The sequence below is a fragment of the Procambarus clarkii genome, chromosome 13 (assembly GCF_040958095.1).
Source record: "Procambarus clarkii isolate CNS0578487 chromosome 13, FALCON_Pclarkii_2.0, whole genome shotgun sequence".
Lineage (NCBI taxonomy): Eukaryota > Metazoa > Arthropoda > Malacostraca > Decapoda > Cambaridae > Procambarus > Procambarus clarkii.
This window is the reverse complement of record NC_091162.1, coordinates 23,391,353-23,408,609: the sequence shown is the minus strand read 5'-3', so window position 1 is coordinate 23,408,609 and position 17,257 is coordinate 23,391,353. Positions and strand designations below refer to the sequence as shown.

Genomic DNA, 17,257 nt, shown 5'->3' with positions numbered 1-17,257 from the left:
CGGGGTTCCCCCTCTCCCTTCTTGGGGTGGGGGGTGAGCTACCCAGACAAGCTGAGCAGCGGCAGTAAATGACGTTTGTTTGTTTCCTTTGCTTTCTTTTTGGGGAGTTCTTTTTCTCTGCACAGTCTTGGGTTTTTTGCAATTTCCTACCAAGTGGGGTTTGTTTTGGAGATGCCTTTCTTTCTGGGTGGCTAACACCATTCGCTGGCAGATGGAATACCCCCAAATACAAAGGGTTTTTCCTGGGGCCATTGCCCCCTGTGCCTCTCTTGAGGGGGCCATGTTCTGGTTAGTGGTCCCCAGTAGGCAGAACACCATTGAGGGAAGCTCCAGATTAATATAGCATATATCAGTCCGATAACTCAAAGGAGCCTCCAGGGCTCACCCTGAGAATGGCGTTTCATTACATTCAACGCTGGATTTTTCATACTGTATATTAAAACTAGGAAATTCTTGTTTAAATTTTGTCTTGGGCACAGTTTATCCCGGCACTCTGTTTTCTATTACTTGACTGTACTGTGTTCATTATAATAATTCAGACATTTCCATTAGTTATTGTGTTGGGGATGGGGCGCGAGTTTATCCATACACAGTACACGTTAGGCTTATATCAAGGTCTCCCCACCCCCTAGGGTCTAATTACTGACCCTCCCCAGGATGCAACCCCACATGCTCAGTAGCTCCTGAGTAACTGTTTACTGTTCTGCCTAGTATTTGAACCCAGAATTCTTGATTGTGACTCGAGAATTGACCTGTCTGTACTATCGGAGCCTTAATATAAACACTTACAGCATCCACTTAATTTAAGGACCAATATGGGGACTATACACTACTCATTATATCCAGAGGTACACTACACCAGGACGTGTTAAAAATGTCAATAATTTGTTAATTATATTTGGGAAGGGACTAGGTCAATGACTGTAAATAAGACTCCAGTTATTGATCTCAAATTCAGCTGTTAGAACTGTTAGGCTGGTAAATCAGAGGTTATTAAATCTTGCTTTGCATGCATACATATATTTGGTACTCGAATAATTTTTTTTTTTTTTTCAGTTGTCGGATGACGTCAGATGATGAAGTCAGCTCCAGTGTGGATGATGAGGTTGAAGTTCCCAAAGCTAAAAAGAAACCTATTGAGAAGACCAGAAAGCTTCTGTCTGCATTTCTTGGAAAGGAACCTACTCAGCAAGCTGAGATATCTACTTCCACCGTGGATCCACTGGATGAGGAGGCAAATGAAATAACAAAGAGTGAGAAAAGCGGGAATGAAAATGGCTCGTTGCATGAAAGTGAGGAAATTGAGATTAGTGACAGAAAAGAAGGGCAGGAGAAGGTGATTAAGAGTGTGGAGAATCCTAATATTTTGAAGGATGAAGAACTTGCAGAGACAGGTATTGAGAAGGTGGAAGAAGCCAAGAAAACAACCAAATATGAGACAAAAGAAACCGAGATTAATGACGGTAAAGAAGTAACGGCGATCAACACGAGTGCTGAGGAGAATCCTGATATTTTGAAGGACAGTGAAGTAACAGAGATAAGCATTGCAAAGGTAAAGAAACCGGCCAGAGATGAGACAAAGGAAAAGATTTTAGAAGAAGAAACTGTAGGTAAAGATGAAAAAATGTTAGCCTCTAAGACTGTTACAAAAAGGTCTAATGCTGGAACTAAAAAGATAGTAGTAAAGTCTAGTAAAAAGGGGACAGATTTAGCGGAAGATAAGAAGAAAACAGTTTCGCTGGAAAAGACGAAAAAAGAAGTGAAGTTTGACTTTTTTGGAAAGCAGCGAAAGAAAGGTAGAGAAAGGAAAGTGAATAAAGTTGGAGTGAAGAAACTAAACAAGAGTGAATTGAAAAAGTCTGAAATTAAAGAAATAAAATTGAAAGAAAATAAGGATATTGAAAATCCAAAGGAAAACAAAGATCAGGAAGAAACGTGTGAAAAAGATCAGTTTACCAAGAATGAGATGGAAAAGGCAAAGCCAACAATGGGTAAAGGAATTGAAATAAAAAGGAGCGAAGAACATGAGGAACACAAGATAGAGACAGGGAATATTGATAAAACTGAGGAAGAAAATGAGAAATTAGTGAGGCAGGAAGAAAAGCAGCATGAGGTAACAGAGAAGTTGGAAATTAGTAAGGGAAAGGAAGTCAATGAACCAGAAGAGAGAGCACCTAAAATGGCATTAAAGGATGATACAAATAAAATGGTGGAAGATAACGTTTTGCGGGAAACAGGTGACGTGAAGAATGCAAGAAATACAGATGAAAAGGAGGAATGTGAGGGAAAGAGAGAAAAGCAAGAAATTAACAAAGAAAAGGAGGAATCTGTGGGGGAGAGAGAAAAGCAAGAAAGTAGCAAAGAAGAGGAGGAATCTGTGGGGGAGAGAGAGAAGCAAGATATGGCCAATGAAGAAGAAAAGCCTGTAGGAAAGCAAGGCAAAAGCAAGTCACATGAGAAGGAACCCACAGTCATGAAACAAAAACAAGAAAAGAGCAAAAGTGAAGTAAACAATAAACCAAGAATGAAAACAGAAGAGGACGAGAGCAAAAAAGAAAAAGCAGTGTGTGTTGGAGAGTGTGTGGAGCAAGAGAGGGAAGAGGCTGCTGGTGTGGACTCTACACTCAAGACAGGTAAAGAGGATGATAACGTGAGTGAAACTGTAACAGACAACATAAAAGAAAAAAGTGAGACGAATGAAGACTGTGAAATAGAAGGGCTTGACAAAGAAGCAGAGAAAATAGAAACAGAGGAAATAAGAGAGGAGGAGGATGAGGAAGTCGACACAAATCTCAAGGTGAAGAAAGTGATAGAGAAAGAAGGTGATGGAGCAAGCTGTAAAGCAGGCGAAGAAAAGATTACTGAAGAAGCAACGGTAAATCCGATTAAAGGAGGAAAAAATGAGACTGGAAATAAAAAATGTAATACAATAAAAGAAAAGGGCTGGCCAAATAGAGATAAATCTGGGAATGATAACCATGGAAAAGCTGTGGCTAAAAAAGTGCAAGCCAAGAAAATAACTTGTTACCTAAGCTCGGTTAAAAGTTCACCAAGAGGTGTAATCGAAAAAAGTAATTTTAAAGGTGAAAGTAAGGAAAGGGAAATGGAACAGGGAAATAAAATTGTTGAAGTATTAGAGAATGTAGACAATAAAACGGAACAAGAAAAACAAAGTGAAACACTTGATGTGGATAAATTGGATGAAACAAATGATGATGAAGATTCAGATATGGAAGTCACAGAGGACGCCGATTCTAGCTCAGAAGTATTGTGCACGGATACGAAGTGTTTGCCCCCCAATTCCAAAACTAATTGTTTAAAACAAAGGAAGTTAACTCCAAAACAAAAGGAGAGAGAAGCAGAAAGGCAGTTGAAGAAAGATGAGAGAGACAAGAAACGACTGGAGAGGGAAAAAAAGAAGCAGGAAGAAATAGCTGAAAAGGATCGAATAAAAAAAGAAAAGGAAGAAGAAAGACTGAAGCTAAAAGAAGAAAGAGAGAAGATGAAGGAGTGAGTATTGTATGTGTTGGCTAATTTATACAGGAGTACAAATTCAGATTTTATATTATGACAGGGCAACCTTACCATGCAAGTCTCTATTTATCTAGTAGGGCTTGTAACTTCTCGGCCCAGTCAGTTTAACCATTTAACCATTTAAATGTCTAATACAGTGGCTTCCCAACTCTTATTTCTTGTTGTGTTGGCATCCTATTCGTTCTTATTTATTCCACATGTTTAATGCAGTCACATTGAAGTATAGTATCTTGTCGGGATTATTGTCTTATTCTGTATATTAGCTCACACTGGTCATTATGCAAATCTGCCACCAACTTTTTCTCCCAAAATGTCTACTAACAATATAATCTGTATTAAAATTGGATCCTGGATAGATATTCACTATATATTTATTTTGATATCAATTTTACTTTAGCATACATATTTTAAATGTATTATTTATTTATTTATATTTCATATGCAATGGAAATTTTGGCATGGCTACCATCACAACATAATGCTGATAAATGTCAGAAGGAATGTTGACTGCTGTCCAGGTCAAAATAAGGTTAAATATGTTGAACAAATCCACAAGGGCTGTGACTAGGACTCCCTGCGTCTGGGAGCATCCCAGACACTGCCTTAATCGACTGAGCTACGACAGGGTAAAAGGGTTGAAACCGAAGTTCTACTGAACTTACTGGATCCCGTAGCCTCTCCGAGGCACAAACTAGGCTTTTACACCCCCCCCCCCCCTGCACCCGAGCTATGTCAACAGGCCGTTCTCCCTCTTCGCCCTTACATCATCATATGATGATGCTCAGGTGCAGGGGGGGGGGGTTGTGTAAAAGCCTGGTTTGTGCCTCGGAGAGGCTACGGGATCCATTAAGTTCAGTAGAACTTCGGTTTCAACCCTTTTACCCTGTCGTAGCTCAGTCGATTAAGGCAGTGGCTGGGATGCTCCCGGACGCAGGTTCGAATCCTCGTCACGGCCCTTGTGGATTTGTTCACTTGATGCATCACGTTAGTGTGATCTGTGTGTGTTAAATTTTTTTTTTTTTTTTTGGGGGGGGGGGGGGGGCATATTTTCAGTACTTCTGAATACAGATCTACCATTTCATACGAATGGCATATCAAATAATTTTTGTTTAGGGTGGCAATTTTATATAATGGCTCTGCAGATTAATTAATATAATGGATTAATAAGAAGCTTAGAATTGAGAAAACCTGAATAAATATTGGTTTGGAAATGGTTGTGGATTAATTGAACAAATTATTAGGGTAACAATAGACATGGGATTGCTTTGCATATCTTGTTTCATGCACTCGTGATCCTCTTCCCTTGGTGCTTGCAAACTACCTATAACTGCCAGAGTTGCTTCTCTGGTGTGTTTGGCAGTTTGCCCCTGAGAGGCTGTACCACTGGGGTGGAATGCCTTGCCTTAAGTTGTTCATGAGTTTTTGACTCCTGTTTGGAGTGGGGGGGGGGGGGTGTTCTAATTGGTTGTGCTTGGGGTGCACTGGGGTGCATGCTTGTTTATATGGTCTTTCTCAGATCGTCTGCAGTGTTAAGTCTAGCCAGTCTGCGGTCTATCTCCATGCCCATGATGTTAGAAAGTATGCCGCTTTCTCAGCTGTGTTCATGACCATGTCCTGGGCAGATATTTGGGAGCGGGGATTTTGGAGGACGAACAAGGTTCTGGCGGCCCAGTATCTTATTAATGTGCCTGGGTCCTGGTGCACCTGTGTGGTTTTGTCATCTTTAGTCCAAGAGTCTTCTTCATCCTGACTGTGGTGTTCCCTCCCTGGTAAGTGAGGGAACCCATATGTTTTCCTTCTCTGTGGGGTAGTTAACTTCAGTGAGTCACAAGGGGCTCCTATCAGAAAATGAGGGTTGAATGTAATCAAATGCCAATTTCTGGGCGAGTCCTGGTGGCTTCCCGACACCCTCCGTCGTCCAGCGTCCAGGTCATTAGGAGGTTTATTACATCTGCCGTAAACCTGAGAGCGGTGTGACCAGCTGACTGCATGCTGCCCCCTCCTCCCCCAAACGAGTTAAGAGGTTGGGCAAATGAGTTTGGGCTAGTTTGGAGAAATTTTGATTGTTTACATAGTTGGGGGTGCTCTTTTAGTGGTTTTAGAGGCTGGGGTCTAGTGAGGTCAGAAGTGGTCTGTTTTGTCTCGCAGAATTTCTGGTTGCTTTTCCGGTAGTGACATAAATAGCTTTATAAATGTCGGTGCTCCCTGTGCATGTTTAGAAGGAGGCAAAATCCTGGCTCTCGTTCCCAATAGGCCAATAGAACTTTGCAGCTGATGTGTCCTAAGTAGTGGTACTCTATCAGTGACAGCCGTTTTAAGGAGCCATCGGGTATTCCAAAAATTGGCACTTCATTACATTCAACGCTGGCTTTTTGTAATGATTGTTCCTCGACCATCATCTCTTGGTTAATAATGTACTGTCACCTCTTTTCATTTGGCATTGGCAGAGTTGCTGTTGCCTGCATTTGGCATAGATTTGCTTGGGTGCTGTTCCACAGGTCGTCTTGTGCATTTTTCACCTCCGGTCTGTTCATGCTCCTAAGCCATCCTGGTCTCTTAACAGTTTTGGTGTTTCTCTCATCTTGATTTATGGTTTCCTTGTTGGCCAGAGATGTCCCCCTTCAGATGGAACACCACTAGCATAGCTCTCATCCTGTAACTACACTTAGGTAATTACTAGGTGGTGTTTGTATTGGCTCTTGCCTCCAGCTGCCAGGTGGGGCAGATTCATGTCCTCCATAGGTGTGGGTTCTATTTTTTATGGCCTTGGTGGGTGTTTTGTTTGCAGCCTTATCGTTTCCTGGCAAAGAATGAGTCGGCTAGCTTCCAGAGGGGTCCTATGGTGATTAATGATTGTTTTGTCCAGCATCATTTGTTGTGTCCAATGGCTGCTATTTGCCGCTACCTGCTGGTCACCAGTTTTGCCTTTATTAACACATTGTTGGTTGATCCTGTTTCCTTGGCCCCTTGTTCCAAGGTTCACATTTCCCAGGTTATCTGCAATGTCATTAAGTCTAGCCACCCTGCAATCTATCCTCAGTCCCGTGATGTTCACAAGTACACTGCATTGGTGATGGTCTTTTCCAAAATGTCCAACCACTTGGGCTGGATGATAGTGACGGTCTTGCTTCATGCAGGTCAGCGTTCAATCCCTGACCATCCAAGTGGTTGGAAACCATTCCCATCCCAAATCCATATTCTGATGTCTTTCAAGTGCTATATAATCGTAAAGGCATGACGCTTTTCCCTGATAAATCCCTCCAATAGTTAACACAAGTCAGACCTTACCCTAGGCCAGGAATGGAGAACTCTCAGAACCCACTCCAGGTGCAAACATGTCCTGGACTGATATTCAGGCTCGAGGGTTTTGCGGTCTAACAGGGTGCTGGCGGCTTGATATTAATATTTTTGGTCCCAGTTGGTATTGTATTGCTTTGTTTTCTAGCCAGGGGTCTCTTCGTAATTACCTGCCACCACTCATCTTCCCTGATAAGTCCTGTTTTTTATTTCACCATTGTTATTTTACTTAAGGGAACCATCAAGGCCTACTCCTAGAAACCCAGCATTGAATGTAATGAAATGCCTCTTTCTGATAGAACACCAGTGGCTTCCAGATTCCCCCCCCCCCACCCCCTTCTCCTCTCTCCTCTAGATTCATCAGTGGGGTTGTTCATCAGCTCCATAGCCAAGGCAGGAAGGCCAACTGTAGGTAGGGTCTTGTTAGTACAGTACTAATTACTCGCGGAAATCACAATAGCGTGATGCATCAAATGAACAAATCCACAAGGGCCGTGATGAGAGTTCGAACCTACGTCTGAAAGGATCCTAGACGCACCTTAATCGACTGAGCTAGGACATGGTCAAAAGAATTGCAACCGGGAAATCAACTTGACCATCCTGCAGTCTCCGAGACACAAACCGGGTTGTGTAAAAACCCGGTTTTTACATGCACCCGAGCTCTGCCAATAAGCTATTCTACCTCTTTGCCCTTACTTCATTACACACAGAAATCACAATAGCATGATGCATCAAATGAACAAATCCACAAGGACCGATTTCCCGGTTGCAGTTCTTTTGACCATGTCGTAGCTCAGTCAATTAAGGCATGTCTGGGATCCTCTCAGACGTAAGTTCGAACCCTCGTCATGGCCCTTATGGATTTTTACAGTACTAAGTTAGTATGATTCAAGTTCGATTTGAATTTGTGGAGTTACTTGGTGGTTTCATCTCTGTTTTATGTGTAGCTTGTAGTTATGTGTAATGCTTGGCTAACTTTCTGGATGCTTTTTCCAATGGGGTGGCGAATTGTCACTCACGTCCTGCATGCGTATGAGGAGCCAGGTTCTGGTTTTGGTCTCTGAGGTAAGCCAAACAGAATTCCGGTGACTTCTTCAGTCTAATAGTCGCATCAATCTCGGAGAGATATTTCACAGTGTCTCTAGGGGTTCTACCAGAAAGAGGAGTTTCATTACATTTGATGCTTAGTTTTGTACATGTGGTACAGTTAAGGTATATGACAAAAATATTATGTAGAGTATTTCTCTTATGGTATCATGTCATTTAATAAACCAGTATTGCTCAAAATATTGGTACTGATATAACCTTCATTTTTATTTTTTATATGATTTTTAATTTTTTATTTTATTTTATTTTTGTAGTGCTAAACGGCAGAAAAGGGAGGAAGAACAGCAACGCAAGGAAGAAGAGAAAAAGCAGAAAGAGGAGGCCAAGAAGCAAGCCGAAGATGAGAAACAAAAACAAAAAGATTTACTGAAGAATAAATTTGTCAGTTTCTTTGTTGCTAAAAAGCGTGAAACTGGTGAATCTGAAGAATGTGAAAACGGACCTTTCAAACAGTTTCAAGTAAGCATTACAGATTAGAATGTAAGTATTTGTGATCTGAAATTGCTCTTTAAAATTTAGTACCATTTATTCATAGGTGCTGCTGAGTTGCTGATCTTTGAATAAAAATTCTTCTTTGCTGTAGTTAGCACATAAACCCCCTCAAATTACTCAAACCTATGCTGGTCACATTGTAATACCCCCCATCACAATGGAAATCTAAAATTACCCCCTTCTCCCTCTTTTTCTGAAATCAGGTATAATTTGTTAAAGGGCAGGGCATAAAGAGCTAGAGCTCACTCCTCTTAGTCGCTGATATGTAATCACAGTCCCCGTCTCTTATCGTCATTCCTTGGTAAAGTCACAGCCTGGTTGATCAGTTATCCTTTGAAAGTTTGTATGAAGCTCACTTCTTAAACACTGAGAGGTCAGCCAGTTGTGCCTCTTTTGTTTTTAGGGGGAATGTGTTGAAGTCCTGGCCCTTCATGTTGACAGTTTTCTTTCAAAGTACCTATTACACCTCTGCTTTTCAACAGAGCTATTTTGTACATCCTGCCATGCTTTCTGATCTCTTTTTGATGTTATTTCTGGGTGCAGATTTGGAACCAGTCCTAGTATTTTTCCAGTGTAAATTATTGTGTATTCCTCCTGCCTGCACTCTAGGGACTACAGATTTAAAAAATTTAACAGTCCGATTAATTTAGATATTTTATTGAGTGAATTCTAGCAGTAAAGGATCTTTTGCATCCTCTCGGTGTTTGAAAGAGTCTTGTTATCCAACTTGTCATTTCTAGGGGGAGCTCCTGCGGCTCCCCGGAACTATCCAGGCTGATATGGATTTATTAGACTTTGGCATCAGTAGTTCATGGAGTTTAGGCCTACTGGGGACCACGAGCCAGAACCTGGCCCCCCTCAGAGAGGCATGAGGCGCAGTGGCCTATAGAAACCCCAGTGTGGTTGGAAGCATTCTATGTCTGCTATCGACCAGGTCAGGCACCCAGAAAGGTAAGCATCCCAAAACAAACCCCCTATTCTGGTTAACATTACTACTGAACTAGTGGACAGAATATCCTAAACAAAAACAGGCATGATGTCGCCGCGCCGCTGTCTGCACAACTTTCCCCCTCCGTGGGAGGGGGAAGGGGGAGTCCCAGCCCCCCGTTCTTTGGCTGATGTGATTGGCAAAAGTCGTGTGTCTCTGGCTCCTGTTTTCCTGTCCTCCAGCTCTGTTCCTTGTGGTGTGGTGGTGTGCGAGCCAGGAATACTTTCACAAGTACTCGGGCTGCATGTGCCTAGGGTCGCCTTTCCTAGGTGCCCTGTAAGTATTGCCCTTGGGGCTGCCTTCTACAAGTCACCTTGGGATCTATCTCCCCTGTGTCTTTTGCTGCTCGGTGATTGACCGCCCTTGGAGTCAGCTACCTTGAGGTGATTTCGAGGCTCGGCGACCCTGCAGCCCGGTCATCGACCAGGCTTCCTCGTTGCTGGACTGGTCAACCAGGCTGTTGGACGTGGCTGCTCGCAGCCTGACGTATGAGTCACAGCCTGGTTGATCAGGTATCCTTTGGCAGTGTTTGTCAAGTTCTCTCTTGAACACTGTGAGGGGTCGGCCAGTTATGCCCCTAATGTGTGGTGGAAGCATGTTGAACAGTCTCGGGGCTCTGATGTTGATAGAGTTCTCTCTCAGAGTACCTGGTGCACATCTGCTCTTCAACGGGGGTATTCTGCACATCCTGCCATGCCTTCTGGTCTCATGTGCAGACCAGAAGGCATGTTCTTAATTCTGTGTGCAGGTTTGGGACCAGCCCCTCTACTCTTTTCCACGTGTAAATTATTATGTATTTCTCCCGCCTGCACTCAAGAGAATACAGGTTTAGGCTCCTAGTCGGTCCCTTAGTCGATTAGATGTTTTACTGAGTGGATTCTAGCAGTAAAGGTTCTCTGCACGCTCTCCAGGTCAGCAATTTCTCTAGCTTTGAAAGGGGCTGTCATTGTGCAGCAGTACTCCACTCTAGAGAGCACAAGCGTTTTGAAAAGTATCATCAGTATAGCATCTCTAGTGTGAAAGGTTATTGTTATCCAACCTGTCATATTTTTCTTGCAGTTGTGACGACTACTTTATTGTGTTCTTAAATGTAAGGTCTTCTGACATCAGTACACCCAAATCCTTTACATTGCCTTTCCGTTCTGTTATGATTTGACTGCATTTTGTACGTGGTTTCCGTTTTTATATTTTCATTTTTTCCGTAGCGCATGAGCTGAAACTTATCTTCGTTAAACACCATATTATTTTCTGTCGCCCATAGAAAGACCTGATTTACATCTGATATAATCCTAGTGTCGTCTGCAAAGGATGATACAGTACTATAGGTTGTGTCCTTGTCTATGTCCAATATGAGGATGAGAAAAAGTACTGGAGCAAGCACAGTACCCTGGGGAACTGAGCTCTTTACAGTTGATGGTCCGGATTTTATTTTGTTGACTATTACACATTGGGTTCTGTTAGTCAGGTAATTGTAGATCCATCTGCCTTTTTTCTGGTAATTCCTTTTGAATGCATTTTATGTGCAATAACACTGTGGTCACATTTGTCAAAAGCTTTTGCAAAATCTGTGTAAATTACATCACCATTTTGTTTATCTTCCATGGCATCTGGTGCCATGTTATAGTGGTCCAGCAACTGTGATATGCAAGAGCGCCCTGTTCTGAAACCATGGTGTCCGGGGTTATGGAGATGCTGTGATTCCATGTATTTTGTGATCTTACTTCTTACACTCTCAAAGATTTTTATGATGTGTGATGTTATTACTATCAGTGTGGACTTTTTTTGCCTCTGCCTTATTTCCTCCTTTATGGAGTGGCGCTATCTCTGCTGTTTCAGCCGGGGCCAGCTTTAGTGTCATTCATTGGAGTTTTCGTGCTCCTTTGCCTACCTCTGGGTAGGGGGGATAGTTTTTGTCACTGGTTGGGGCGCAGGGTACTGTGCAGCTAGTTATCACCTCTCGTAGCAGCCAGCTGTGTTCTGCTTGGGTACGTTGTCCTCTTACAGGGTTTTATTTTCCTTTTTGTTTTCCTGCCTGGTGGGGGGATGATGTTCCCTTGATTGGTCGCACCCTTTTGTAATTTGGTGGTCCTCCGCTAGGCCCCGCAAGTGTACACGTCCCAGGAGTTCAACTTTAGCAGTTTGCTTGGTAGTTTTGGGCACTGGTTATCAGTACCCTGCCTGGGCTTCCCTTAGCGAGATAACATGACTAAGGGCCCTGGGAATCACACAGGGGCTCTGTGGTCCAATGGATGTGACCCCCTGGGTCCCCTCCGGGTCACATCCATTGGAGAGAGGGGGAGGGGGGCCCTGGACCTCACCGCGCTGGCTGCCTTCAGTTCGTAATCTAGTGTCAACCGGGATAGACGCTTCTCTGGCCTCAAATTCCTGGGCGGTGTTTGCCTTGTGTGGTGTGCGGTGGCCAGGAGTACCTCATCAGTGCCGGGGCTGCATGCGCTTAGGGGCTTCCTTCCCTAGGCGCGCTGTGAGTATTGCCCCTGCGTGTCAGGGTTATCTTCCCTGGGGCGTTCGGGAACCGCTCCAGTAGAGGTTCTTGCTGCTCGGCATTTGCCTCGCCCTTGGGGCCAGCTGGGGCTTGGGGCCCTTGTTTGGTCTTGGGTAGGGAGTGGTGTTGTGCTGGTTAGGGCATCAAGGTGTTGCGCGACCTGCCACCTAAGCAGAGACCGGTTCCTGTTGCCTCTGGGGACAGTGTACTTCTGGGTTTTTCTTTTTTGTTTTTGTTTGCTTGGTGGAGGTTCTGCCTCGTGGGTCTATAGTTCCCCTGATATTGTTTTGGTGGCCCTCTGCTAGCCCCCCGTGCTTGTACACATCCCAGGAGTTTCAGTGTTATCATCTACCCCTTGTTTTGTTTGGGTTTCTTAACCGGTTAGCAACACCTTGCCCGGGCTTCCCGTAGTTGCTAACCTACGGGCCCTGGAAACCCCTGTCGGGTCTCGGTGGACCCATGGATGCGTCTCCAGAGTTCCAGCCTGCCTTGTGCGGGTTTGAAGGTTGCTGTGAGCCTTTGTCTCAGGGTGACAGTCACCTGTTTTGCCTCCGTTATGCTGCCTGTTGGGTCATTGACACCTTTGACCCGGAGTCTTGCGAGTCGTGTTCTCTGCTTGTGCTCCAGTTTTACTCTGAGGATGTTCCTGTTAGGGTACAGGCAACATTAGCGTTACATGTTAGGTTTAGGTTACTGCAACGCGCTAGGTTGGTTTCCCACCCGGATGCCCCGAGGCTGCCCCGTTTTGGTAACCCTGACCTGGGGCGTTAGTCACTTCGGCTTTGGCTCCTTCCGCGCTCCCTGGTCCTTCCCCTGTGGTTCATCCTGCACCTGCCCCCCGTGTCCGGCTTCAAAACGTCTGAGGGTTTCGGTCTCGGCACAGGGTTTAGTTGGTAATGTGACTCGGGCTGCCTCAGGGGATGCCCCATCCGGGTCAGGGATAGAGGCATTTGAGCCGGTTCCTCCTGCCGAGGCTTCTGGGTCCTACTAGCAAACCCCCTTCTTGTCTGCCTTTTCTTCCGGGGTAGAGGGTTTGGAGGACGGCTCTGCCTCGGGTCCCGACGTGGGGGATCCTGGGGCTGGGGAGGAGTCAACCTGGGGGCCTTGGGCTCCCTTTGACCCTGCTTGGGTGCTTTTGCCTTCCTCGCGGGGTTTATTGTTGCAGGGGGGGGGGTTTCTTACCCCCTTCCCTGTATGAATATGATTTGGGTTTGGTTCCGGGCTCCTTTGGGTACCTCGGCTCCGTCTTTCCAGAGGTTTTCTACTTCCTGTATCTCCGCGAAGGTGGCTCGGGAAGCTCTTGCTGCATACCTCTTGCGAGATCCGGGTTATGCCTCTGCGATGGATTCGTCCTCGTTTGAATTAGGTTCTTCTTCCCGTTTTTGGGTGCATTTGGAGGTTCCGGAGTCTTTCTTGCTGGCAGACTGCCCTCTTCTTTTCGTTGGGGGCGTGGCATGGGTTCTGTCGGACCCGCACGTTTAATTGGTATGAAACTTCTTCTCTTATGCAGGTTTACCTGGGGGGCGAATTTGAGCACCTTAATGCGTGCTTGTTCGCTCCCATGCTATCTCGGAATGTTGGCCTTTTCCAGCTTCACGTGCAGGTTCTTCTTCTTTCGGCTTCGTTAGATGCGGAGGATTTGCGTGCCCGTGGGCATTTGGCTTTGGTCTTACGTTTCTTTTCCCTTCTCGAGCTGTCTTCTGCCTGGCTTGAGGAGGATGTGGGAGCGTTGAGTGAAGGGCGTCTGACTTCAGCAGCTAGGGCGTCGGCGGGACTGTTGAAGCTTTTTGCGCCCATCCTGAAGGAAACGGTGTCTGTTTTTTTTGCTTCTCGCCTCGCATGCCATCAGGCTGTGCTCGCCCTCTCTTTGGAATCCGGTTAGGCCCTGGCTATGAGGTTCTTTTCTCCGTTTTGTCCATTGCTGTTTGCAGAGACTACGGTCTCAGTTTCTGCAAGTGGCTTCGTCTAGTTGTTGTCCTACGGCGGACTTGTTGATTCTCCGGAGCAGTCGTTCTCGGCAGTTTCGGAGGGGTCTTGCCAGGGTTCCGGGTTCCGCTGGTCGAGGTGGGACATTGGTGCCAGTTTCTGAGCTGTTGTTCCCTTTGGGGCCAGTGTTGTCTGGTCGGCGCGGTGATTGCCCTGTTCGACATTTGGGTTTTTGTAAAGGGCGTCGGCCCTTTTGTGGTTCGCCCCGTTGACGGGGCGATGGGGGATAGGCTCACTATGTTTTCCCACGCTTGGCCCCAAGATTTGTGGGCCTTTTCGGTCGTGTCATCCGGCCTGCGGTGGTGTTGGGCAACTCGCCAACTGACCCAGCTCAGGATGCAACAACCTGGCTAACTCCTGGGTATCTACTTACTGCTAGGTGAAAGGAAATGTTTCCATCCATTTCTGTCTGGCCCAGCCTGGAACTCTCGATTGCCCATAAAGAATGAACCCAACTACTACCGGGACCTTAGTTCTTTTGGACTACCAGTGTGTAGTTCTCTGTACTGTACCCTTGTTCTTTTGACCTGTACTATTATTAAACCATTCTTGAACTGCCTTCTGATTTTACTTAGTGATATCATGATCCAAACATATATGGCTTTCTTATTTTTATTCCATAAATGTCCCGAACATTAAAGTCTCATCTGTTGAGTGTTCAGCTCAGCTGAGAAATGGTTTCCCATTTAACTATTGCTGCTTGTCAGTTTATTGCGCAAGTGTTTGTCTTAAGTATGCATTATTTAAGTTTGATTGTATTTTCATATTGCAAACCAAATTGTATTTACTACAAACGTTTACAAATGTTTCCAAATTTCAAGACTGAGAGCAACTATAATATTAATATTTGCAGGTGAAAGAGGTCATGCGGCTAGCTCCAGTTAACAGAAAGCATCTCACCGAAGAGCAGCAATTAATTTTAGACAATTATTTATCTGGAAAGCAGACATGTCCGTCCAAAACCTACATTGAAATCTTAAAGTCTGAAAATTATGTTAAAGGAATGTCAAACAAAACTTGGCCACACGAAGAAAAGAAAGAGGAGATAGATGATGATATCGAGATCATTGGTAAGTGGGCAGATGATTGAATTTTAATATACAGTTGTAAGGGGATGATTCCTTATAGTTATCTTACTGCAATTTATAGCAGGGAATACACACAAGAAAAATTGCACTGATTCCATTATAGTATTATTATATGTGCTCTTTATTTGTAAATATCAAAGTAATTATTTTTAAATTGTTTACTGTGCTTGTTCAGTGCAGTACTATAAATTGCATAAACAAATTTGGTTTTAAATTTTTTGAGTCATCCATGCCTACTGTGAGGGCAGCCAATCCTCCTGTTTTGGTAGTACTTATAGTAATGTCGAGGACCATAGTATATATATTCTGGCGTACAACACAATTAGAAAGTAGAAATATGAACTATTGACTGACAAACCAGAAAATTTTTTGTTTACTTGTGTTGCTTTTACAAACTAAACTAACCTAACCTTCCTAGGCCTAATTCATGATATCTGATGCCTAATATAGTACGAGTGTGTGCTATACTAGGCCTAGTGATATTTAATTTTTTTTTTTTTTTTTTTCTTATATTTTAAAATTAGTATACTAACTATTAAGGAATTCTATATAAAAGCTAAGTAGGTACAAATTCATGACTATTGACGACCGTCACAATCTAAACAGAAGGATGAGTTGGTGAGGGCATGTATAATGAGCGTGCTTTTCTTGAATGGGAGTATGGTCTGAACTCTCGGTACTCAAGCTTTTTCATTGGGTTAAAATATATTATTTATACATTAAAGCCATGTCGTGTTGAATGAGTAGTATGGTTACATCAGACATTGGTAAATAAAACTGTCTTACCATAATTTGGGGCTGTTTATTTTTTTGTGTGGAGGACCTGAAATATTCTCGTCTTAAACAGGTTGTTGTGTGTGTGTGTGTGTGTGTATTCTTTTGGGGTCCCAAGTCTTTGCCTGTCTCAATGACTGGTGGTTTGGGCATCTTGCCAATCGGTTTTTAGGGTTGGATGGGTTCCTCGTTGACTGGCAAGAATTACATTTTGGTACATTGTGAGTTCTGTATTGCTTGATCCTGGTCTGTGCCATCAAAACAATGTTCCTATCTTGCCATTACCATTTTCAGCTGGCATCTTGCTTCCATTTTGTGGGGAAGTGCTGCTTGGTTTCCTCATTTGCTTCTCTTAGTGGTTGTGCAGCAGCCTGTTTTTCTGTGGGAGCGCCATTGGCTCCCTGAAGCTAACCGAACTGATATGTGCTATATTAGTTTGTGGTCATCAGTCACAGGAGTCCTTTTGCCTATCGGGGACTGTGAGGTCCTCTAAGGAACTAAGGGTCTTGTGGGGGCAGGGTCAAAGGGGACCCAAGAACTCCAAGTGGACTCAACCCTAGCCCTGGGAACTCTCAATAAAGGCCCTGGGACAGAGCCCTCATCCTTGCCTACCACTCCTGAAGAAAAGGCAGAATGCAGGGAAAAGGCTTACAAGAAGGTAGTCTGCTTGGTTGACCCAGAAGCCCCAGTGGGAAAGTGGGCTCAAGCACCTCCGCTCCCAAATCGGAAGGGGCCATCCCCGAAGCCATCCGAGCCTCATCCAGAGCGAAACCATGCCTACCTGGGAAGGCAGCAGAGGCAAACCCCTGCAGGCAAACCACAATCCCAAATCCTGGTCCCTAAAACCAAAATGGGGCAGTTCTAGGGCTGGGTCTCTAACTGAGCAACCAACCTTGCTTGTTGCATGAAGGAGATTTGAGCATGCAGCGCAGCTGCTATCTGATCCCTGAGATCGACAGACAAGAAATGAGTAATTTAAAAGTACAAGTGGGAAACAAGTCCTGCAGGACTCTGGGTCGTAGGTGTCCACGACCCAACAAGCAGCATGACGGGCAGTACAAATGATCATCTTCCTGAGGCAGGGGCGATGAACACCCTTTAACTTCGCACAAGGCAAGAGAGGTCTTGGAAGTTGCATCCATGGTACTCCGAGTCCACTGGAGTTTCCAGGGCTCATTGGGTGAGTAAGCCCTACGGGAACCCTAGGCACTGGGGGGCCAGCTAAGTTGGTAGAATCCTGTCTTTGTTAGCAAGCAAACTGACCACCAGTAGTAGCCATGAAACTTTGGGGGCAACAGATGTGGACTACAACACAACCTAGGCTTGCCTAATAAAAAGCTAAGCAGACCACTTCCATTAACAAAAAAGCACAAACCATAGAAAATAAAAACAACCCCCGAAGACGCACAACAAACTGGCAGCCAGAGATAATTGTCGGCTGCTGTGTGTGCAAGCTGCGCCAGCTGCAGTGCGCCCCACCCAGGGAAT

The 17,257-nt window shown here is 44.6% G+C and overlaps 1 protein-coding gene across 1 annotated transcript in view; it reads left to right on the top strand.

Moving 5' to 3' along the window:
- LOC123757256 (axoneme-associated protein mst101(2)) overlaps window positions 1–17,257 on the top strand; it is an 80,466-nt gene that overhangs the window by 11,590 nt on the left and 51,619 nt on the right. The window contains exons 4-6 of the mRNA XM_045740779.2: window positions 1,057–3,510; window positions 8,193–8,397; window positions 14,761–14,977. Coding sequence (XP_045596735.2) covers window positions 1,057–3,510; window positions 8,193–8,397; window positions 14,761–14,977 — 2,876 coding nt within the window. The remainder of the gene's footprint in view (window positions 1–1,056; window positions 3,511–8,192; window positions 8,398–14,760; window positions 14,978–17,257) is intronic.